At 42.6% G+C, this 25,569-nt stretch overlaps 1 protein-coding gene across 5 annotated transcripts in view; it reads right to left on the bottom strand.

The window, feature by feature from the left end:
- Nucleotides 1–25,569, bottom strand: part of limk1a (LIM domain kinase 1a) — a 526,526-nt gene that overhangs the window by 463,552 nt on the left and 37,405 nt on the right. For 3 of the 5 annotated variants that reach the window (XR_011474875.1, XM_023980651.2, XM_023980659.2), the window contains 9 exons: nucleotides 12,437–12,546; nucleotides 10,086–10,286; nucleotides 9,318–9,423; nucleotides 8,822–9,018; nucleotides 8,080–8,269; nucleotides 7,530–7,616; nucleotides 5,847–5,978; nucleotides 5,500–5,559; nucleotides 4,895–4,960 (listed from right to left, as the gene is read on the bottom strand). Coding sequence is in view for 4 of the 5 variants with exons in the window: in XM_023980651.2 (XP_023836419.1) it covers nucleotides 4,895–4,960; nucleotides 5,500–5,559; nucleotides 5,847–5,978; nucleotides 7,530–7,616; nucleotides 8,080–8,269; nucleotides 8,822–9,018; nucleotides 9,318–9,423; nucleotides 10,086–10,286; nucleotides 12,437–12,546 (1,149 nt within the window). In the remaining variant the exon portion in view is untranslated. Of the gene's footprint in view, nucleotides 1–4,021; nucleotides 4,508–4,894; nucleotides 4,961–5,499; nucleotides 5,560–5,846; nucleotides 5,979–7,529; nucleotides 7,617–8,079; nucleotides 8,270–8,821; nucleotides 9,019–9,317; nucleotides 9,424–10,085; nucleotides 10,287–12,436; nucleotides 12,547–19,690; nucleotides 19,976–25,569 lie in introns of those variants that run through there. The other 2 variants (XM_023980666.2, XM_070437482.1) reach the window with 2 other exon arrangements.

Below are 25,569 nucleotides of genomic sequence, written 5' to 3'. Positions count from 1 at the left end.
TAGTAGCCATATCTAGGAAAACCAAAGTTCCAAAGGCTGGGCCTAATATAGTGTATAAGAGGTCATACAATACGTTTTGTAGTGATTCCTATGTTGTTGATGTAAAGAATATTTGTTGGTCCGTGGTGTGTAATGAGGAGCAAACACACTGCATTTGACACATTTATTCAATTTACTAACAAGCATGCACCTATTAAGAAAATGACTGTCAAAACAGTTAAATCCCTGTGAATTGGTGAGGAATTGAAACATTGTATGGTTGAGCGGGATGAGGCAAAAGGAATGGCAAATAAGTCTGGCTGCACAACTGATTAGCAAACATATTGCAAATTGAGAAATCATGTGACAAACTGAATAAAAAGAAGAAGAAACTACACTATGAAACAAAGATAAATGACAAAGAATAATAGTAAAAAGCTTTGGAGCACCTTAAATAACATTTTGGGAAAAAAGGAAAACTCAGCTCAATCATTCATTGAATCAGATGGCTCATTCATCACAAAACCAAATGATATTGCCAAATATTTCAAATACTTTTTCATTGGCAAGATTTTTTATTTATTTTATTTTTATTTATCCGTTATTTTACCAGGTAAGTTGACTGAGAACACGTTCTCATTTGCAGCAACGACCTGGGGAATAGTTACAGGGGAGAGGAGGGGGATGAATGAGCCAATTGTAAACTGGGGATTATTAGGTGACCGTGATGGTTGAGGGCCAGATTGGGAATTTAGCCAGGACACCGGGGTTAACACCCCTACTCTTACGATAAGTGCCATGGGATCATTAATGACCTCAGAGAGTCAGGACACCCGTTTAACGTCCCATCCGAAAGACGGCACCCTACACAGAGCAGTGTCCCCAATCACTGCCCTGGGGAATTGGGATCTTTGTTTAGACCAGAGGAAAGAGTGCCTCCTAATGGCCCTCCAACACCACTTCCAGCAGCATCTGGTCTCCCATCCAGGGACTGACCAGGACCAACCCTGCTTAGCTTCAGAAGCAAGCCAGCAGTGGTATGCAGGGTGGTATGCTGCTGGCATGATTAGCAAACTTAGGCATGAAAAGCTGACACTACACATCCAAGTATATCTGAGCAAATTATGAAAGAAAGGAATTCTAATTTTGAAATCCGTAAAGAGAGTCTGGAAGAGTTGAAAAAATTATTGTTGTCTATCAACAATGACAAGCCACCGGGGTCTGACAATTACTGAGGATAACAGCGGATGATATTGCCACTCCTATTTGCCATATTTTCAATTTAAGCCTACTAGAAAGTGTGTGCCCCCAGGCTTGGAGGGAAGCAAAAGTCATTCCGCTACCTAAGACTAGTAAAGCCCCCATCACTGGCTCAAAATGGCCGACCAATCAGCCTGTTATCCTTAGTAAACTCCAATGCTATTTTACAGTAAACAAATTGACAACAAATTTTCAGCAAGCTTATAGGGAAGGACATTCAACAAGCATAGCACTTACACAAATGATTGATGATTGGCTGAGAGAAATTGATGATAAAAATATTGTGGGGGCTGCTTTTGACATTATCGATCATAGTCTGTTGCTGGAAAAACGTATGTGTTATGGCTTTACACCCCCTGCTATGTGGATAAAGAGTTACCTGTCTAACAGAACACAGAGGGTGTTCTTTAATGGAAGCCTCCCCAACATAATCCAGGTAGAATCAGGAATTCCCCAGGGCAGCTGTCTAGGCCCATTACTTTTTTCAATCTTTACTAATGACATGCCACTGGCTTTGAATAAAGCCAGAGTGTCTATGTATGCGGATGACTCAACACTATACATGTCAGCTACTACAGCGACTGAAATGACTGCAACACTCAACAAAGAGTTGCAGTTAGTTTCAGAGTGGGTGGCAAGGAATAAGTTAGTCTTAAATATTTCTAAAACTAAAAGCATTGTATTTGGGACAAATCAATCACTAAACCCTAAATCTCAACTAAATCTTGTAATTAATAATGTGGAAATTTAGCAAGTTGAGGTGACTAAACTGATTGGAGTAACCTTGGACTGTAAACTGTCATGGTCAAAACATATTGATACAACAGTAGCTAGGATAGGGAGAAGTATGTCCATAATAATGCGCTGCTCTACCTTCTTAACAGCACTATCAACAAGGCAGGTCCTACAGGGCCTAGTTTTGTCGCACCAGAACTACTGTTCAGTCATGTGGTCAGGTGCCACAAAAAGGGACTTAGGAAAATTGCAATTGGCTCAGAACTGTCGGCACAGCTGGCCCTTGGATGAACATAAAGAGCTAATATGAATAATATACATGTCAAATCTCTCCTGTCTCAAAGTGGAGGAGAGATTGACTTCATCACTACTTGTATTTATGAGAGGTATTGACATGTTGAATGCACCGAGCTGTCTGTTTGAACTAGAGGTCGACCGATTATGATTTTTCAATGCCGATACCGATACCGATTATTGGAGGACAAAAAAAGCCGATACCGATTAATCGGCCGATTTATTAAAAAAAAAAATTTTCTTTTTTAAAATATTATCATACACACACCACACACACACACACATTTTTGTAATAATGACAATTGAACAATACTGAATGAACAATGAACCTTTTTTTTAACTTAATATAATCACATAAATACACACACACACACACACAGCTCTGAAGTGACAATGATACTGAAGAGTCTGCTTAGGAGACAAATACTCTCAACTGTTTGAATAAAAATAGAGTTTAAGTTACCTGTGATGAATGTTGAAAACAAAAACTGTCATCTATATGCAGGAAATCCTATTTTAATAATGGGCATGGTAAGAATTGACGACCAAAGTGCGAGTCATAATTCCCATGACACCTAGCAAATCTGAAAAGCGGTTCCTTCATTTATTCCATAGGATATTTTTAGATTCACTTAAAATAAGGTCTGTGTTTCGTGTAGGCTTACACCACCTTGCCAATTTTATAACTGTGTAGATATCCATAGCACAAGGTAACTCTGACCAATATTGGCTAAATATAAGCGAAGATTATTTATTTATTTATTTTATTATTTTTGTAGAGTGGATTTATGAAAATATGTTGACAAACGTAACACCGGGTATCAAAACATCGAGGCGGTTTAAGCCTGCACGAAACACAGACCTTATTTGAAGTAGATCAAGACATTCTCTATGGAAGACATGAACGGTAAAATAACGAAGGAACCCCTGTCAAGTTCAGCCGCAAGTTATTACAGGAATTATAACGCGCCGACTATTTCTCTCTAAACCATATACCTTTGACTAATCCGGAAACTATCACCTCGAAAACAAAACGTTTATTCCGTTCCGTATTTTATCTAACGGGTGGCATCCATGAGTCTAAATATTCCTGTTACATTCCACAACCTTCAATGTTGTTCATAATTACGTAAAATTCTGGCAAATTAGTTCGCAAAGAGCCGGCGGCCCAAACTGTTGCATATACCCTGACTCTGCGTGCAATGAACGCAAGAGAATGACACACATTTCACCTGGTTAATATTGCCTGCTAACCTGGATTTCTTTAGCAAAATATGCAGGTTTAAAAATATATACTTGATTTTAAGAAAGGCATTGATGTTTATGGTTAAGGTACATCTTGGAGCAATGACAGTCATTGATTGATTGTTTTTTATAAGATAAGTTTAATGCTAGCTAGCAATTTACCTTAGCTTACTGCATTCGCGGCACAGGCAGGCTCCTCGTGGAGTGCAATGTAATCAGTGTCAGAGCATTGGACTAGTTAACTGTAAGTTTGCAAGATTGGATCCCCCGAGCTGACATGGTTAAAAATCTGTCGTTTTGCCCCTGAACGAGGCAGAACGTTCCTAGGCCGGATTTGAAAATAAGAATGTGTTCTTAACTGACTTGCTTAGTTAAATAAAGATTAAATAAAGGTCTAAAAAATAATTTAAAAAAAAACATTAAAAAATTAAAAAACATTTTTTTTTTTTTTTTTAATCGGCAAATCGACGCCCAAAAATACCGATTTCCGATTGTTATGAAAACTTGAAATCGGCCCCGATTAATCGGTCGACCTCTAGTTTGAACTACTGGCGCACAGCTCGGACACCCATGCATACCCCACAAGACATGCCACAAGAGGTCTCATCACAGTCCCCAAATCCAGGACAGACTATGGGAGGCGCACAGTACTACATAGAGCCATGACAACTCTATTGCACATCAAGTAACACATGCAAGCAGTAAAATTAGATTTTAAAAACAGATAAAAATACACCTTATCGAACTGTGGAGACTGTGAAGGAACACAAACATAGGCACAGACACATGCATATACACACACACACGATAACATACGCACTATAAACACACGTACACATGGATTTTGTACTGTAGATATGTGGTAGTGGTGGAGTAGGGGCCTGAGGGCACACAGTGTGTGGTGAAATCTGTGAATGTATTGTAATGTTTTTGAAATTGTATAACACAATACTATCAATACCAGCCCAAAGTCTGCCACCACCACACTGTTATTCTAAAGGGAGACAGAGGACACACAGACAGAGTCACATCTGCTGCATCACAATACTTAGAATACCAAACACACTGCAAACCTACCTATAAGACTATACATCTTACCATACATAAAGGCACATGCCAGATAGAGCACACTCAACAACATAGAGGAATAAAGAGAGTGAATACTATGACTGTTGACTTTGAGAGGTACAAACACTCTACTGTACAGTACTTTACCCTAACAAAGGTTTCTCTGTGTCTAATGTCAATACATCTCCATTGTCACATCTCTTTCAATGAGAGACAGACCTGTATGTGATCTAGACATACAGGTGCAAACTCTTAATCCTCAAAGAAAACACACACCCTTGAGAGAGAACACACCTCACACCTCTGTACTCACCTCTCTGACAAGACAGTTGTATGAGTTCAGGTCGCGGTGGATTATGTTCATGGAATGCAGATATGACTGGAAGACAGAGAGAAAGAGAGAGTGATGGAAAGAGAGAGAGTGAAAGAAAGAAAACAAGAGTTAGGTATTAAGCCTAAACCTCAAACCAGTGCCTAGTGGAACAAATGTGCATTGTTCTTCTTTCAAACCCTTGGCAGAGTATAGCCTTTGTACATTCACTAATCTACAGTCATGTGCTATATTCATCACTGTAAACCCAAATCAAAGGCAACACAATATGACTACCCATGATTCCCTAATCCAGAAGGAATTCAAGCTGTAATTTTCATATAGGGAAAATCTGCTACACATGTGAACAACACTGCTGCTACACTTCCTCTAGATCTCCACTGGAGGGCAATGTGAGCATGGTTAGTTTGACTGCACTGTGTGTGTTATTCTATTCACCACCACTGCACTGCAGTTTCTCTGATTGCAGCAGTGAACCCTGGTGCCCTGGTCCTGACAAAACCCAGTGTACACTGGCTTCTGATCTGTTTTTGGTTTTATTCTAGAGGCATTCTATACATTCTATTAGGAATGGATCATTCACTCACCATCCCTGCAGCGATGTCTTTAGCAAAGCTCACTCTCTGATTCCAAGGGTAGTTGGTATCCTGTTAGTAAGACAAACCAAGGATAGAATCAGACTCTGGATGTTTCACAGAACATAAACACCAGTGATTAAAACTAAAGGGAGGCTCTCTAATCCTAATCCTGTATCCTCTGATGACTCTGAGACACAATGTACAACACGCAACTATGCACTCATGGGGACACACAGCCACCCAACCGTACACACACAACCTGGTGCAGTGGCACACCCATACAGAAGTGCACACAACAAAGTACTAAAATCCCACACAGACAGACAGACACACACAGACAGACACACCACCGTTACCATTTTCTTAATGATCTCCCTCAGGGTTCCTCCTTTGATGTACTCTGCAATGAAGTTGAGTCTCTTGTCTTTGTAGAGGACACCTATAAACTTCAGCACATTGGGGTGCTCCAGACAACGCATCACCTTCACCTGGAGAGGGAGGAGGGTACACATTTTAAGGCTTGGAAGATACTTTAGGTTTAAATGTGGGACCTTTGTTAGTTATTGAACCCCTATTTAGAGCTACAGTCCAGGAGCTGTCCTAGTCCTGACTCCTCATAAAGACCAATCATCTAGGAGCTGGTGGGAGTGGTTGTGTTGTGTGGGTTTAGTGAAAGCAGTAGTTAGATGAACTGGGTGGGTAGCTACATAATTAGTGAAAGACCTCCTTGTCTCCCGCCCTGAGGGTCTCTGTGAGATGGACATTCTTCCTTCTAGACTTTGATTTTAGTCTATAACCATTTCCTCCTGGTCTAAACATATAAGATGTCTCCTCTCCTGTCATTAACTTGACATAATCGTAACAAGAAACAGGAATAATACGTGGTTATTACAGCTTCCCAAAGAGAGAAAAACTGATTAGGTCCTAAAGGAGGTAGACATTACATAAGCTACTCTGAAGTCAAGGGAAGGGAGGGAGAAAACTCTTTTGAAGGCTTTGATTTAAAATGGGCACCAAGGCTCAAAAGGCCAACGGTTTTAAAAAGGACTACCATGTCTCTAACATAAGGGCAAGACTCCAATCCATCAAACAACTTAAAAAACGTCTTGAACTTAGGAACTCAGGAAACCATTCCCAAGGCGGAGTTTGTGATGTGTGTGATTAGTTTGCGAGAGAGCTGAGCCCTTCCTTTGTAATTGGAGTGTTATGCAGGCAGGGCACTAATAAAAACAGTTATAAAACAAACCTCAGTCTGCATTCCTCTAGCTGTTTGTTTGTTGGTGGGCGGTCATGGCCTGTTGTTTTAACTGCTTACAGAGTTATTAAAGGGACTACGGGTGTTAACCTGCACACCTCAGTGTTCACACAGTGTTTCCTGAAGAGGAGAGTAGAATGCAGGGTAGAATAGTGTATTTGTATGTGGGCACATGTGTGGCGAGTGTGCATTTGATTGTCGATGTGAGTGTCTGTGTATCTGGGAGGGATGTGGTAAAGGGTGTATACCTGTGTATACCTCTAATGACTATCTGTCCACCCCTCACAGTCTAATTAGGGTGGGGTACTTTTTACGAGGTGTAGTGGTGTGTATTACTGTCATCTAAACATGACATTTAGAGCTTGATAAACTAAACTCTGTGGTAAACCTAGACCAGCAGTGTTAACAATAATGGCCAGGGTTGGAAACATGGTCTGTGATCTTTGTCACTGAACGAAGCCAAAGCATTGTTCTTGACGATACATGTTCTGTAGATACGTAGCACAGGATTGTACTGTCCTTAGAAGAAGTGGGAGCTCTTTGGGACAAGCACAGAGATTGTCATTGCGTGTGGTGGTTCAAATCATTGGAATAGAGGAAAGAGATGGATGGTGTACCTTCATAAACCTTTAATATTTAAGGCTTATCTAAAATCTTCTGAAATAATTTATAAGCAAATTTCATTTAGAATCTCAATGTATCTCCTGATTTGACCCCGTTGAACCCTGACGGTGACACATCAACAAAGGCAAAAGAAGTCAAGGTTGAAAGAGTGGTCACCCACTTCTTTTAGGAATGACCTCTGTGTCTCGTCATCAAAACGAATCAGCTCCTTCATCACCATCACCTCCCCTGTCTCTCTGTGGGTCACCTGCAGAAACACACACACACCGTGATGTCATCAGCCTGCGCCACAGGGAATGGGGGTACTTTCCGTTCAAAGCTAATTTCACCCCAACAGGTAAACTCTGGGAGTCTGGGAATAAAAACCCTGGATATATGTGGTATCCCTCTCAAAGCAGATATTTACTCCCTGCTTGAATGCATCTTCCAAGCAGCAGATGCGCACATATAGGCTCCTGTACTTTCTGGTTTCATCTGAGGCCATTCTGTAAAGCATCTCAATGCTGCCATCTTCTGGAACTTTTGAAAACAGAATATACTGCTCCTACGCAGTAACATTTGACACACATTCAGTAGTGTGAAGTGGGATTTTTAAGGTGTTGGAATTGTCCCCCAAAATTAAATGCTTTTTCATGGTCATCTTTAACAGAGAGGACAGTTGAACAGACAATGTACACCTCATACCCAAGTCATCAGGTTGGTGTGTTTACCTTGATGGCCTGTCCAAAGCAGCCTTTTCCCAGCACCTCTCCATGGATGAGGTCTGAGGCCCGGAAGATCCGGTGCATGCGACTGTTGGAGACGACCCGCAGTGACTCGGAGCGGTTAATGTCCTTCCTCTGAGAGAGAGGGGATGCTGCGTTACTGGAGCACGGAGACTTATCAATACTGTAGCTCCGCCTGGAGAGAGAGGGGGAGAGAGGGAGAGAGAGATAAAAGAAGGGAGTGAGAGGTGGAGAGAAGGAAAAAGAGAAAGATGGAACAAACAAAGAAAAATAAATCATCAGTCTCACAGGATCACTGATGTGCATCCATACTGCCCTTCACAGTGTTAAATGACGCTGCCAACCCTGTCATAAGGCACCAGTCCAGCATCTACTACCGTTATATACTAATTATGAAATTGGAGCGACAGCGTAATTGCAGTTAGACATTGCTCACCCATTTCACTGAAGAGCTGAAATAATGTAAATGTATGTCAGCCCACACATTTGCACCAATAAAATGTAATTCATGTATGCTAATTATGTCAAAAATGTGTTTAGTACACGTTGAATGCTTTTATTTATGTATACATCTCATTTAGTTGAAGATTTCATATAAATCTGTATTTTGTTGCGTTTTTCTTTCATTTTCTATCCTATTCATACTGTACTTGAAATAAACCAAAACACCATGTCTAAAACAGCATGTATTTGTGCGTCTGTAAATGTCACTGAGATTAGTCCTTACGTGATCATGCGTGAGCGTAGGTTATTGATGTCTGGGTGTGGGGGTTGGGTGATGGGGAGGATGGGGCTGGGACCGCCAGACAGAGGAGTGATCAGAGGTCCGTCCACCGTCTCCCCCTCTGAACCCCCCTGGTCGTGGGGGTCGTGCTCTATGGTCAGCTGGAGCAGACGACTGGTCTCCTGGATGAGCAGGTCAATCTGGTGGAGCGGAGGAAAAAGATGATCAGTTTAGCATTAGAATGTAACATAACATAACAAGAATCTAGCATAGCATATAGCATAGCATGTAGCATGGCTAAGAGTGTTCATGTTTTGGTGGAGTGAATGAGATTGCCTCCTAGTGTCTATCAACTCCATGTTCTGTAGATTTAAACATGAGTAAGGACTTAAACGTAGATCTTCTAACATCAAGCCTTGAATTTCATTAACATCTCACTAATATCAATGTCATTGATGTCTAACAGCAACACAGGTAGAAGAGATGTCAGTTAGGTTACCTCATCGAGAGGAACATTCCTGATGGGTGTTCCGTTGATCTCCAGGATCCGGTCTCCGACATGTATGGAGTTCTTCACATCTGGACTGATCAACTCAGMGTCCACCCTAGAGAAGGAATGAGAGAACAGCGATAAGCAGTTGGACACAGATTTAACCTCGATATCCATCTTTCTCCCATTACATTAGCCGAGTGATTACATCATAAGTCTAGGAAGTATGACAGCGTCAGACTTTAGAAAATCTAACATGTACAGAATGGTATACTGGTCCACTGGAAAGATAAAAGACCGGACTGCGTATATACTGCTAGATCCTTTCCATCCCTTTTGTTGTACAAGGACATGGGTATAGTATTTAATCTACACTGGATTTAAATAACAATGTCCTCACCTTCCCTAACTTCCATTCTGTGCTTTTCTCTGACTTCCATGTCTCCCGTTCATTCATCTCCAATCCTTCTGTTAGCCTCCCCATCCATTCCCTTCTCCCCATCCATCCCCCCCCCCTCCCCCACCCCATCCCCCTCCCTCCCCCAATCCATCCCCCTCCCTCCCCCAATCCATCCCTCCCTTGGTGTATTTATTACAATTCTGTTAAATTTTTTATTATACCAGGAAGTCCCACTAAATAAGGAATAATATTTTCCCCTCTCTCGTTCCCCCTCTCTCTTTCCCTATCCCTCCTTATCTCCACCCTCCCATTGCCTACCTACCCCCCTCTCTCACCTTCCATGCCTCCTACCCCCCTCATCCTTCCTCTATACTCACTGTGACACCCTGACAGTGTGTTCAGGGCCGTAGCCGTTGGGACTGAGAGGGCTGAGAGGCTGGTCGATGGCGACTGAGATCCCTCTCCGCCCGTCTGTGGAGGCTGGGATGGACACCAGGGTCACCGTGTGGGGGATCCTGGAGCATGGTGAGTCTGACAGGGACACAGGCGTCACAATGGTCTGGTAGTAACAGTGGCCACTGTGGAGGGAGAAGGGGTAGAGACGCAGGGGGAGGTCAGCATAGATAGAATAGACAAGTGTACGAATATCCGTAATGCTATATTAATACAGAAAAATAAGAATGGAAATGTAATTTGTTCTTATACACAAATGGCATTTACGCATTTTACACTTTTTATTTTGGACATACGCTACCGTTCAAAAGTTTGGGGTCACTTAAAAATGTCCTTGTTTTTGAAAGAAAAGCACATTTTTAGTCCATTAAAATAACATAMAATTGGTCAGAAATACAGTGTAGACATTGTTAATGTTGTAAATGACTATTGTAGCTGGAAACGGCAGATTTTTWATGAGGACAAGTACATTAGAGTGTCTAGTTTGAGAAACAGACGCCTCAACTGGCAGCTTCATTAAATAGTACCCGCAAAACACCAGTCTCAATGTCAACAGTGAAGAGGCAACTCCGGGATGCTGGCCTTCTAGGCAGAGTTCCAAAGAAAAAGCCATATCTCAGACTGGCCAATAAAAATAAAAGATTAAGATGGGCAAAAGAGCCTCCCGGGTGGCGCAGTGGTCTAGGGCACTGCATCGCAGCGCTAGCTGTGCCACCAGAGACTCTGGGTTTGCGCCCAGGCTCTGTCGCAGCCGGCAGCGACCGGGAGGTCCGTGGGGCGACGCACAATTGGCCTAGCGTCGTCCGGGTTAGGGAGGGTTTGGCCGGTAGGGATATCCTTGTCTCATCGCGCTCCAGCGACTCCTGTGGCGGGCCGGGCGCAGTGCGCGCTAACCAAGGGGGCCAGGTGCACGGTGTTTCCTCCGACACATTGGTGCGGCTGGCTTCCGGGTTGGAGGCGCGCTGTGTTAAGAAGCAGTGCGGCTTGGTTGGGTTGTGYTTCGGAGGACGCATGGCTTTTGAACTTCGTCTCTCCCGAGCCCGTACGGGAGTTGTAGCGATGAGACAAGATTGTAATTACTAGTGATTGGATACCACGAAAATTGGGGAGAAAAGGGGGTAAAATGTATAAAAAAAACAACAACAAAAAACACAGACACTGGACAGAGGAACTCTGCCTAGAAGGCCAGCATCCCGGAGTTGCCTCTTCACTGTAGACATTGAGACTGAGGTTTTGCGGGTACTATTTAATGAAGCTGCCAGTTGAGGACTTGTGAGGCATCTGTTTCTCAAACTAGACACTAATGTACTTGTCCTCTTGCTCAGTTGTGCACCGGGGCCTCCCACTCCTCKTTCTATTCTGGTTAGAGACAGTTTGCGCTGTTCTGTGAAGGTACACAGCGTTGTACGAGATCTTCAGTTTCTTGGCAATTTCTCGCATGGAATAGCCTTCATTTCTCAGAACAAGAATAGACTGACGAGTTTCAGAAGAAAGGTCTTTGTTTCAGAACAGTTTTCAGCTGTGCTAACATAATTGCAAAAGGGTTTTCTAATGATCAATTAGCCTTTTAAAATAATAAACTTGCATTAGATAACACAGCGTGCCATTGGAACACAGGAGTGATGGTTGCTGATAATGGGCCTCCTAATGCCTATGTAGATATTACATAAAAAATCTGCCGTTTCCAGCTACAATAGTCATTTACAACATTAACAATGTCTACACTGTATTTCTGACCAATTTGATGTTATTTTAAATGGACCAAAAATGTGCTTTTGAAAGGTAGTGTACGTGATCATTTACATTTCTGTGTGCATCACCTGATAGAATGAAATAATATTCTAACATTGTGCCAGAATGTCAAGTGGCAGAATAATGATCAAGTCAACCTCCCATCACACACACACTGACACTTCCATTCAGAGCTCACAGGACAATGACTGCTTGCATTTCAACATCCCTTCCTCCCTCCTCGTGTCAGGGTGTGTGTGTGTGTCATACAGTACCCCCTTCCTTACCTCATGTCCGTTGCTTCTCTATCCACCACTACCGTTATTTCCACATTTCTATTTCTGCTTTGGGCTACAGTGGCCAGGCTGCACAGCACTGGTGTTACTGTAATAACGTTATCAACAAATTATAACCTCTCGTCTCCAAGACAAATAGTGACCTTCCCTTGAGTCTGCTGAATCTCTACACCCTACTCCCTATTAGCACTGACTGAAATATATGAGGATCATGTTATAAATAAAGTTGTATGATCACTATAATGTACCAGTATAGTTTGGACCTCTCCACCAGTGCGTAGGTGTCTCCGTCTCCGATGAAGGCTCTGCAGTTCAGACAGGTGAAGCATTCTGGGTGGTACTTCTGTTCCCCTGCGACCTAGAAGACACACGCAGAGGGAGGGTCAGGGTAGGATTCCTAGGTAGGGTTAAGAGTCAGCTAAACAACTTCTTTTCATCCTTTTATTCAACCTTTATTTCAACAGGTCGGTCAATTGCAAACCAAATTATTCTCTTGCAATGACCACCTGTCTGACCAAGACGGAAAAGCAAGGCAAAGAGAAATCTACAAAACAACACAATGACAGGTCAAACATTAAACAAAGCAAAGAGAATGTACTACAAGTCTACTATAAGTTCACTACTTGTTCAGGTCAGTAGATGCATCACATCGCAATAACAGCAACAAACGGAGAAACAAACTAGGGCAGATGCAGGTTAACCAGTGCAAGGAGGGCTAGATTGCTGTGGCTGATATCAGCGTTATTAGCTTCAGGCTGGTTTCTATCTAGCTCAATCCAATCACTGGCAGAAGCAGGGAGCTGAGAATTGAATTGCGGCTCAAAACAGCAGATCCAGTTAAATTACCGACCCCGACTAGATTTGTAAACAAACAGATACCATAATCACACAGGCTCCTTATATATGCTTAACATAGTAACCAGGCAAATTGGTCTAAATGATGCCACTTGAGAAAGCTTTTGGCAAAAGGTTTTCCTTATAGCTCACGATATGTATGGTCATTTACTGAAGGATGTAAGACCACTAGGGCCTGATTTACACATGGAATGCAAATCTATACATAGAACTCACCCAGGTAGAATTACCTTAAATGCAAATGGCCAACATCCCTGGTTGGATAGGGCTAATCAGGGCTTTACTTAAACAAGAACCTGGTGACCTTGTAGCTCCTCAAAGACAGAGGTTGAAGATCTGATTAGACCTCTCCCCCCTCTCTCTAGATCTCTCCCTCTCTTCTCTCTCCTCTTCTCTCTCTCTCTCTCTCTCTCTCTTTCTTACCCATTTCCTTCTCGCTCCCGCTCTCTTTCTCTCTCATTTTCTGCTCTGATCAGCAGAGGGTTGGGCTTGAGGTGGGTGTGGTATGCACTCAAGAGCTGCAATGATCTGCAATTCAAATTTCACCGAGGGGGAGTTTTCAGGGATGTGAGAGATGGGGGGGATACTGAACAAAGAAGAGTAATCTATGAAATATGAGAAAAAAGAGAGAAAAAAAGACTGTTCTTATGAGTTTGGAAAACACTTGTATTTCACCTCCCCATCTCGAGGCTTCCACTGCTGCAAGCCTCATAAAAAAAGTGTGGCACTAGCAACTTCCTTTAAGAGTGGCACAGTGCTTTTAAATGGTCGATAATATAGATACCAACAACAAAAAAACAGCCCTGTCTGCTCCGCCCCCCAGGGAGCATTCCCATGGAAACCAGAGAACCCACACAGAGAGAGTACCCTCGGGCTGCTTGGAGGAAGTCATTGGAACACATTAAGGAATTAATCAATAATAAGTCATTAACATGAGCAGCTCATCCCAGCCACAGGAAAAGCTATGTCTGACTCTGAGCATCTACTGATGCAGAAATGAATGGAGAGAGAGAGAGAATAAAAAAGAAAGGATTTATGATTTATGTTTGTACCTTTTTAACCTTGATTGTTCATGTTAACAACAGAGCAGAGAGACTCAGAGAGCGAATGAGAAGAGAGAGAGGAGAGAAGGTAATGACTGTGTAATTGGCTTCCATTTGAGCTCTGGAGCAGACGGAACATGAAATGAGTTGGTAAAGAAAAGCAGCCTCAATGGCTTGGTGAGTCACAGTCATTGTGTTTTGGAGTGGAGTAGGGAGGGTAAAACAATGATAAGTGGCTGACATCTTTATGTCAGTTATGATCACAGTACGTGTAAACACCACATCACAGAGACTCAGAGGGAGATGAGATTATAATTCTAGATACATTAGAGCGTGTGCCGTGTTGAGAATGAAGTACAACAAATTATGAAAGATAGGGGTCAAAATGTCTTCTATAGAGTAAAGACAGATAGTAGAATATGCATGTGAGCGTGTGTGTATGTGTGTGTGTGTGTATGGGGGTGTATGTGTGTGTGTGTGTGTGTGTGTGTGTGTGTGTGTGCGCGCCTGTACAGCAAATTGGCCAGTGTTACCCAGTGTTGATTATTCAGTGTAATATTTCTACTGGTGATTCAGGTGTTAAATGAACTCTGTAAGTGAACCCCAGTGYTGGTGTTAATAACCCGTGTTAAACCAAAACCAGACCCATCATTATAATATTTCCCAGCATGCTCTATTGCAGGTTGATTTTTAGAATTGTTTGTTTCAATATTTATGTTTTTGCATGGACACTGATTGATTAATTAATCTTATGCTACTCAAATATAAATAACATACATTTTTCTAAACTAATCCAATCTGTTACTTTGTTGCACCAGTTATTGAAATGGTTGTTCCAGTTTAGATGGTTTAGGTAGTCCATATCTTAGTCTTCCCAACCCGGCAGTCAGTCTGAATGCAGGTTGCGACTGAATAAAAATGTCAAATGTTGGATAACCCCACTCTGGTTGGATTCCAATAAGAATTACACATTACTTTGCTAGCCAAAATAATGTGACTTGCAGGCCTGAAAACGAAGAGTTTCAGGCCACTCACTGTATAGGGTAAAACTAGGCCTTCAAAATAAGGCCTTATTAAATACTTGTTGTATTGTGTTAAATAATACATTTTTAATGATAACATATTTGCTTAGGATCTCACTTGATGAAGGTTTCAGGACTGAAAATGGATGAAATCAACAACCATGTCTTTGTCATTAACAAATACAGTCATGGGTGTTAACACTACAATTCACTTGAAAGGCATTCTGGGTAAAATGCAAATAAGGCTTTACACTAAGCAGTGTGTTAATTTAACACTGAAAAGTGTGGACCCGTATAGACACTGGACCAGTGTTAAATTTAACACTGTCAGTGTTGATTTATCACTTTAGATTTTGCTGTGTGTGTGTGTGTGTGTGTGTGTGTGTGTGTGAGTGTGTGTGTGCGTGTGTGTGTGTGTGGCAGGCAGAGGCCAGTCTCAGGTGTGAGCCCCTGTGGGGAGGAGAAGAAGGACAGCTGGATGGAGAGGAAGAGACAGTGTGATGCCTGTCACACTCTGACACTGTGGCTGCTGCCATTTGTCGACCCCCGCCCCCTCCTTTCCTACACACTCCACCCCACACACACTTCTCTCCAACCACATCTGACAACTGACAGCTGCTGCTGCACACGCACAAAGAAAAGACTCCTACATCAAAAGCCTGAGGGACAGAGCAGAGCAAGTGAGAGAGAAAGAGAGAGAGGAAAAGGGAGAGAAAGAAAGAAAAGATAGAGAAGCTAACAATAACCCTGTACATCTCTCATAGGTGGAAAGTTCTATTACCTTTGTCTCACTGATAATTGAGTTAGTTTCATTCTGAGATATTGTGAACTATGTAGCATGAGAAACCTGCCAAAAAGTTGGTTAAAAATCTTAAATTTACAATGAGTGGGGATAACTTACAGAACATACTGTAACTACCCACAGCTGGTCTCTCCCTCTCTCTCTCTCTCCCTCCCGCACTCTCTCTCTCTCTCTCCCTTTCCCTCTCTCTCTGTATGTAAGAGAGCAGTGTGGCTTGGTCATGTGGCGCACACAGGACCACTGTCCAGAACAATCCAAATCATCAGCACGTTTCCTTTGGGAAGAGTGAGGTCGCCATGGAGAAGCATCTGGAAACAGCGTGTTACCATGGTGAGCTGGAGGGAGGCGGTCACATATTAAGCATGATCCTATAATGAACAATGACTGCACCAGCTAGGGACTTGTGATGAAGATACAGTGGTGAGAAATGCAATTAATCTGGAAATAGAAAGCAGGAAGTTGCCTGGAACTACTCATGTATACAACCAGGCAAATCTTTAAATTGGCTTTGTCCAATAACTCATCTCCTCTTCCTAAACTGTAAACCACATCATTGCAAATCAATTTAATTTCTTTGAGGCCTTTCCCAAAGCACAAGTGATAATGAAAATGAGTTCGAACTAGTGTAATAAACTGTGAGTTCTGTTACACAAGAATGAGGAAATACCCCATGTGATATTATGATGAGACAGCCATTCAGAGGCTGTCATTTCAGTACTTAAATGCGTCAAAGTTTCAACTTTAAGTGTTTGACGACCCAAACATTATGATGATAAATTGGGAGGCTAATCCATTTAGTGGTGTGTGTGTGTGTGTGTGTGTGTGTGTGTGTGTGTGTGTGTGTGTGTGTGTGTGTGTGTGTGTGTGTGTGTGTTTTTAGACAGCCTGTGGAATGTGTATGGCCCCTGTTGGACCAATCAGAGGTATTTATGACCCTCTGGTGTCACAATGACACTCTCAGGTTCTCTAGTGTAAACAACAGATGAGGGGGGAGGGAGGGGGGTTAGGGAAGTTAGGGAGTCTCCATATTGAGTTTAGGACATTTTCTGTTCACAAAACTATTGCATCACTTTCATTTTTTTAGGATTAATTATAAAAAGTTTAGTCCAACCATGTAAACTAGGTGAGTTGGAGCCAATGCTACAGTATATTCTAATATCCATACTAGCATACCATTTAGAATGCTTGCCCATTGCCCACTACATTGCTTATTACTGTGGTGGATATTGGAACCTTAGCCGATTGTTCACTTATGTTTCCTGTATGGACTTCCAGTTACACTGATGCATTGTGGGCCGGTGGAGGGTCTTGCCGATATAGTGATATGGATAATGTGTGGAGGGTCATGGGGACTATAAAACACTAGCAACATAAGGTATGACCACTTAYGTCAGTTAGCCTGATGTAAACACTACACCACGCACGCACACAGTCACACGCATACACGCGCACATGTTGTCATTTAAACTGATATTAGCACACACTGCCATGACTTCACTAACCCATCCCAGGCAAGATAAATCCATAACAATGACCTAGTCCTAACACACCATGCTGTGATGCAGAGCTGGCACAGAGGGGATCCGGTTGGTGTAACTAACCAAATTATGGGAGACCTGTAGATGATTAGCTATTCCAGTGACCTATTGAGGTTCAATGGAACTGTTGCAATAGTTTAGCTCAGGGCTTCTCAACCTTTTCTGTTTTTGAGGCCTTCTGAGACTGACAAGTACACATAAAACCACCAGCAAGAATTCATACAAGAACTATGACAGAAAACAAGTACTTTTCATGCTACACAAGCTGATGTTGACATCAGGAATTGGTTACATCAGCAGTACATTCAGCAGGTAACAGATACCCCCGATACCCCCATGAGAGTGAATTCTAGGTCAAATTCAAAAAACGCTTTATGAGGGATTCCAAATTCCAGAGCCATTTGGGCCATGCATGTTGAGGTGCTGGAGGATCAGGATCAGTCAGATCTCCATATAACAGATGGATAGAATGTCTATAATATAGAAACCTGCATTTAAATCAATTCATCAAGCAATGAAATTTGGCTTTTCAATTTCCAAACCAAAACCGAAACTGTGGAAGGAAGAGAAGTGGAACATGGCCTGGATCTTGAGTAGAAAAAGGGTTCCAAAAGTGTTCTTTGGCTGTCCCCATAGGAGAACCCTTTTAGGTTCCAGGTAGAACCCTTTTTGGTTTCATGTAGAACCATGTGTAGAAAGGGTTCTACTTGGAACTGGTTCGCCTATGGGGACTTCAAGGTTCTAGATGGCACATTTTTTCCCTAAGAGTTCAGCAGCTCCAATCACCAGGTGGCTTCCCTCCTGTTCACTGCCTTCCTTTCCTACTTAGATCTCATTTGGCAACACTGGCTTTCAGAAAGAAAGAATAAACGGGGCAAATATGATTAGACCAGACCAAGTGGCAGAAACAGCACCCAGCAACCCCAAACAGGGCTTGGATTCATACCTGTTCACTGGAAAACCCCTGTTTACCACTTAGCCAACAGCATGTTAAGGCCATCCGGTAGCATCAACAGCATGTTAAGGCCATCCGGTAGCATCAACAGCATGTTAAGGTCATCGGTAGCGCATCAACGAATGTTACGCATCCTGTAGCCATCAAACAAGCACTGATGTTAAGCCATCCTGTAGCATCACGCATGTTAAGGCATCCGGTAGCATCAACAGCATGTTAAGGCCATCCGGTAGCATCCAACAGCATGTTAAGGGCCAGTCCCGGTTGCATCAACAGCATGTTAAGGCATCCGGTAGCATCAACAGCATGTTAAGGCCATCCTGTAGCATCAAGAAGCATGTTAAGGCCATCCGTAGCATCAACAGCATGTTTAGGCCATCCGGTAGCATCAACAGCATGTTAAGTCCATCCAGGCTAGCATCAAAGCATGTTAAGGCCATCGTAGCATCAACAGCATGTTAAGGCCATCGTAGCATCAACAGCATGTTTAGGCCATCCGGTAGCATCAAAGCATGTTAAGGCCATCTGTAGCATCATAGCATGTTAAGGTCATCCGGTAGCATCAACAGCATGTTAAGGCCATCCTGTAGCATCAATAGCATGTTAAGGCCATCCTGTAGCATCAACAGCATCATGATGAGCCACAACTGCTTTAGGACTGCTGTTAATGAAATCAGCATGATACTTCATGGTCAGTCAATGAAGCTTTGAGTTCCATCTGATAGGTAGGTGGACATCCGGTAGAGGCACAGAGAAACCACTGTACTGTCTATACGGTGCATGTGTGTGGTTGCGTATACATGTGCCTGTGTGTTTATACTGTGTATATGTACATCTCAGCACTACAATCAATCTTTAACAAGCCTAGCCTACTGTAGCTGGGGCTCAAAGTATGCTTTATCTCGGGTAGAACCTACTCTAAATATARACCATGTGACCGCCTAGGCTCATGTCTATTTCATGAAACAAAAGACAAAAATTATGAAATAAAAAATGTATATATCATGGACCCAGTTTCTTAGAGATCATTGCAACCATTTCAACATGAACATCTCTTAACACGATCATTTTAGGGACGATACAATATCAATATTGATGTTCTATTTCTACTTAAAACAAGCAATAGAGAGAGAGATGGAGACCTAAAGCACAAACACAGCAGAATCAGGCCTGCTTACTCAACACAAGCCACTTGAGACAGCCCGAGTGCCACCCTGCCAATCAACCGGCTGAAGCTAGCCAAGCCCTTTCACTCCATCACAGTCTACATAGGGAAAGCCATCTTACCTTTCTGTCCCTTTTCCACAGCTTGAGACAGCAAAATCCCCAGAAAAATAAATCTGACACCATGACAGCCTCCCTGCTGCTGCTTTCCTATACAGTCCACTCTACTCCCGGCAAGACTAGTTCATTCTGGTGAGCCCACACTGCTGTCACAACAACACAGAGGCAGAGGCCAAATGAGAGAGAGAGAGAAAAGGATGAGGCAGAGAGCGAGAGCAAGAGAGAAAGAGGAGCTGTCCACGCCTTTGCCACTGAGCTCATCTCTGAAACGATGTCACAGGCTGCTCATTCCCCTCCCTCCCTCGTTGCCTCTCTCGCTCTCTCTCTCTCTCGCTCACTCTAACAAGCGGCAGCCGCTCTCTCTCTCTGTTTCTATGACCTCATCGTTTCCTGCCTGGTCCAGCCCACCCATGCGCCTGCTGGCTGTGTCTCCTCTCTGATGTCTTCAGAAAATACCCCCCTCCTATATTTCTCCCTCTTTCTTCCCCATCCCCCTTTCCCTAGTCCCCCTATTCCAAACCTCCTCTAGCTCAGTCACAGCTGACAGGCGATCATATTTAATACTCTGTCGGAAATGTAAAATAAAAAAAGGGGGCCAGCCAAAGCCCTCACGCAACACCACCATGTCATCTAACATCGCTTGCATTAAAGGGCTTACTGTACTAGTGGGGAGGATGACAGACTGATTCTACAAATGTAGGATCTTAATCTGAGCCAATTTGCTACAGCGGGAAAATAATCCTGCAGCAACAGGAAATGTGGATTATAATTCATGGACATTTTAGTAGGGGTTGATACATTTTTCATATGGGAAAATCAAGTCTGAAATTTCAGTGGAAATCACAAAATTCCGAAGCCTTTTTAAACCTCAAATAAACTACACGTTTAACATTTCTTGGGTGATCAAATTAAGATCCTACATCTGTAAAAGCACATTTTGGAAGATTAGAGTACAAACATACTTTTTAAAACCTAAACGCAATCTACTGTACAAACCACCTGGAACATCAAAGACCTAAGAGGAAGATGACCAAAACTCAACACCATAATGAGGTAATAAAACCTTAGAATTGGGGTTATGATAGGGTAAGACAGTTGTACTAAGCTCATGAGGCTGTTATACATTTTTTGTTCTTCAAGAATCAAATGGGTAACCTACAGGTAACTGCCAACATAAAGGAACTCTATTGGCAGTTACATGTATATCATTAATTGAAATGGCCATTGTAAATATCCCAGATTGTGCCTTTAAGAACACAGTAATGGTTAATATTCTCTGCTCTTTAAATGTAAAACATGAAGCTGAGGAACATAACGCATCACCACATCACACCATAACATGATAACGTGATTACTTGCTGAACACAGTGACCATTGTGGAGTGCCAGACCAGGCCAGGGCGTGGCGGGGGTGTGTTTACATGTTATTTAGGGACTGTAGCATCAGTGATCCTGTCCAGGTGCTACAGTCACAGACAGACAGCGATCTTGGTTTCAGGCTGGATGACTATCCCTGCTGTCCCATTTGTTTGCTCACTCTTATCTCTCTAGCTCTCTCCTTCTCTTACTCASCTTTTCTCTCTGTGTCGGACTTTCCCGCTTTCTCTCACCTCAGTCCATCGCTCGCCCCCCTTCCTCTCTCCCCCCTCTCTCTTATACCAGCTGCTGCCTGGGGCCATCTGACTCGGCAGATGTTAATAGAGAAAGGCCGGGGCATCTGCAGTGTCTGATGGACCTCACATCAAAAACACACACAACCGATTGAGGATGTGTCTGAAATGGCACATATGGGCCCTGGTCAAAAGTAGTGCACTACATAGGGAATAGGGCTCCATTTCAGACTCAGTCTAATGCAGCCTGAATGCTTCAGAGCAGCCCTGCCAACCACCCAAAAGGTGACAGGACAGATAACTGGTCCATTGAACAGTCACATCACCTACATGTAACCAGGCGGTCACAACCAGACAGCCAAATCTAATAAGGCATCTAGGCTAAAACTAACCAGGCGGCAAGACTGGCTGACTGTTATGAAGCTTTATTGTCTATATCTGAAAGGGCTGGTAGAGAGGCTAATTCTTACCAAGGAGTAAAAAGGTTACTACCCAACTGATTGACTCATTCAAAGAAGTATCCATACTAACCCAAACCAGACAGTTTAAATAAAAAATACCAAATGGATAGAGCAGTCTGAAAACCACTGGTAGTCATGTTTTTTCATAGAATCCGTTCCTTCCTCTCTGCACTACGACAGCCTAAGGAGTGACAAAACGTTTTTTTAAAAAGGAGTAAAAAATGACACTACAGAGAGCCTGTGTCTTCAGGAGGGAAGACAGGCAGACGTCGGTGGTGGACGAGACAAGTGCTGGACAATGTTATTGATGCTCTCCTTCAAAATGTAGCTTTGTGGAGGACTAAAATGTAGCTGTTTGAAGCTAACAAAGACAACCCACTGAGACCAGTCACATAACACACCATGTTTGGGAAATTTCACTAGTAGGGGAAGAAAAAAAAAATCCATGGAGGTGGTTTCCATTTTTAAGTGAAGTTGTTTGAAACAGGTTTCTACTGGGGAGGAATGTAAATGTACCACGACATATAACATCATTGGAAAACCCCCAATAAAAAGCTAATAATATTGAATGTCACAAAAATGTCATAAATGATGGTGTTCTCATTGAAGACGCTCATCAAAGTGTCAGACCAGGTTGAAGTTCATATTGTTGTGCGTGGATACGTGTGAAAATGCAAAGATCTCTCCATCCTATGGTGTGGGATGGAAAATGTTGACAAAGTCATTGTAGGCAGGCAAACAAGACAAGGCAGGGAKGTCATGGTAAGTCAATTCCATCTCACTATAACCTTACACTTCCTTCCTGCTAAGCCCCCTTTCTATATTTCACACACACTCCTGCTACCACTGTTGCTCAACCTCTATGTTGACATGCTGAAACCCTTACAGTAACTCTAGCCTACTTTCCAACAAACCCCAGGCATWTCTGATCAGACACAAACAAAACAACTTCCACCCAAACTTCACAATCTGACACTTTCGTTCACTGACTATTGCTCAATCACCATGGTCACAAACGGAACATCTTACAGTCTTAATGTCTGAAAGTGAGTGTCTTTCCCAACAGATACTATAGAGATGATTATGAGACACTTAGAAAACAACCCTAATCCCACCTAAACAATGTGCTGTCTCACACCAGTGAGAGTTGTTATAAGATGTCGCTAAACTGGGATTGTCCGTAATGGAGGGACATTTCATGTACTGTAAAGTATCTTGAAAATATGTCTATTTCCCAATATCCATCCACTGATAACAATACTGAAACGATCCTGGCCTTCAAATGTATTATTAACCACCAAAGGGAGTTCATTCTCTTGGAGTTGTGGTTGTCATGCTTGCCTTGGGGTCATGAAGACCCCGTTAGAATACCTGCAGGGGCATAGCCTACCTACTCCCACCGGACACTGCAACACTATACCAGAGCGGAAGGAATTAAACTAAGCTGTTTGAGAAATTGATAATTTCTCAATGATCCATTCTGAGGCTCTAGACTCATCGAAGGCAGAGTCACAGTGACATGGTGAGAAATGTCTCTATTCATGCCGTTCTCTTCTCCTACCCAAACGACCTAATCAATTTAACATTTCAATCAGCAGCMAGACTGTGAGTCATACCCACATTGCATCACACTGTTTTAGAGTGCTTTCTATGTCCCGGCTCCAACAACCAAAACACTACCCTCTTTCAGAGGATGCAAAATGTGGCCTGAAGAAAAATGCAGTCTGCCCTGTTTGGCTGGCCGGATGCCAAGGGTGGGCAGTGTGGGATTGGACTGCATCACGCCACACGTTCAGMGTGCAGGGGATGAAAATAAGCAGAGGAAATTGACCTTGTCTGCCATTCAGTTCAGTTGGTCAGTCCGTCCGTCTATAACACCATTGGTCTGACATCTTTGTGATAAYGTGATTGCCTGACCGTCTTGGTTGAACTGAACCGCGGTCAAACGTCAATCAATAGCTGGTGTCTTTGCACTGAAATGGGAATGTGACTGATACATCTGGCCCTGTAGAGGACTAGGTAATGGGTAGCATGTAGCAGGGCAGGGCAGGGTGAGCGCTAGCTGCCATCTCTGATTCACTTTGGACTCTGCTGACCTCCACTGGGTGGGTTGTTCATTACTGAGCTTGCACTGCAGAGGGCTGAGTGTAATGACACACATACTTGCACGGACGCATAGATACACGGACGCATCCAACTCATCCATATATTTATGTACATATTCTCATTCACCCCATTAGATTTGTGTGTATTAGGTAGTTATTGGGGAATTGTTAGATTACTTGTTAGATCTTACTGCAGTGTCGGAACCAAAAGCWTTTCGCTACACTCGCATTAACTGCCAACCATGTGTACGTGACAAATAAAACTATGAAATAACACATATGGAATCATGTAGTAACCAAAAAAGTGTTAAACAAATCAAAATATATTTTATATTTGAGATTCTTCAAAGTAGCCACCCTTTGCCTTGATGACAGCTTTGCACACTCTTGGCATTCTCTCAACCAGCTTCATGAGCTATTCACCTGGAATGCATTTCAATTAACAGGTGTGCCTTCTTAAAAGTTAATTTGTGGAATTTCTTTCCTTCTTAATGCATTTGAGCCAATCARTTGTGTTGTGACAAGGTAGGGGGTTATACAGAAGATAGCCCTATTTGGTAAAAGACCAAGCCACAATGTACAAAATAGTACAAATAAAGAAAAACCCTGGAGTGTGTCCAAACTTTTGACTGGTACTGTATGTATTAGAGGTCGACCGATTATGATTTTTCAACGCCGATAACGATACCGATTATTGGAGGACAAAAATCGGRCGATTTGATTTATTTATTTGTAATAATGACAATTACAACAATACTGAATGAACACTTATTTTAACTTAATATAATACATCAATAAAATCAATTTAGCCTCGAATAAATAATGAAACATGTTCAATTTGGTTTAAATAATGCAAAAACAAAGTGTTGGAGAAGAAAGTAAAAGTGCCATGTAAGAAAGCTAACGTTTAATTTCCTTGCTCAGAACATGAGAACATATGAAAGCTGGTGGTTCCTTTTAAACTGCATATATTCAAGTGATCAATTAACAGACCTTTCTTTGGTAGATTTACAGTATTTATGTCCAAACATGAATCAGAAGTTGGAATCTGAGAGAGAGATACTCAGTCAGTGTGGGTGTGTGTGTGTGTGTGTGTGTGTGTGTGTGTGTGGCTGGAATTACTTGTGTCTGTCACTCCTCCTAACACCTTGGGAGGGAGGGTGAACAATCAATTTGTCATACCTCAGATATGCCATGTCACCTCGTTCTCTTGCACCCTTCATAGCTGGTATTAGTTCCTTTCTTCTTTGACGGACTGCATCTGAGATGATGAAGATGAAGGGCCATTTAAGGCATTTTGCTTTTTCAAGGGCTGCAAGCTTATCCTTGAACCTGAGGAATTTCACTACAGTTGGCCTTGGTCTGGTTCCATTGGTACCACCATTGGCACCACTAGAGACCCCTGGCTTCCCAGACAGGTGAGCACGTTCCAGTTCAACATGTTGATCCGATTGTAGCTCCTCAGAAAACAGCTTTCGAACTTTGTCCTCTGATTCAGTCCATGTCTCACTTTGGCTCTCCTGGATACCATCTGTTACAATATTATTTCTCCTCGATTGTCCATCCAGGTAATCAGCCTTCCCAGACATGTTCTGGAGGCCCTCCCTGACTGTGGTGATTTCATTCCGCCTTCCCAGACATGTTCTGGAGGCCCTCCCTGACTGTGGTGATTTCATTCCGCCTTCCCAGACATGTTCTGGAGGCCCT

Source organism: Salvelinus sp. IW2-2015, linkage group LG4p (assembly GCF_002910315.2).
Source record: "Salvelinus sp. IW2-2015 linkage group LG4p, ASM291031v2, whole genome shotgun sequence".
NCBI classification, from domain to species: domain Eukaryota; kingdom Metazoa; phylum Chordata; class Actinopteri; order Salmoniformes; family Salmonidae; genus Salvelinus; species Salvelinus sp. IW2-2015.
Note: the sequence above shows the minus strand (reverse complement) of the source record. Positions and strands in the feature narration are given on the sequence as shown.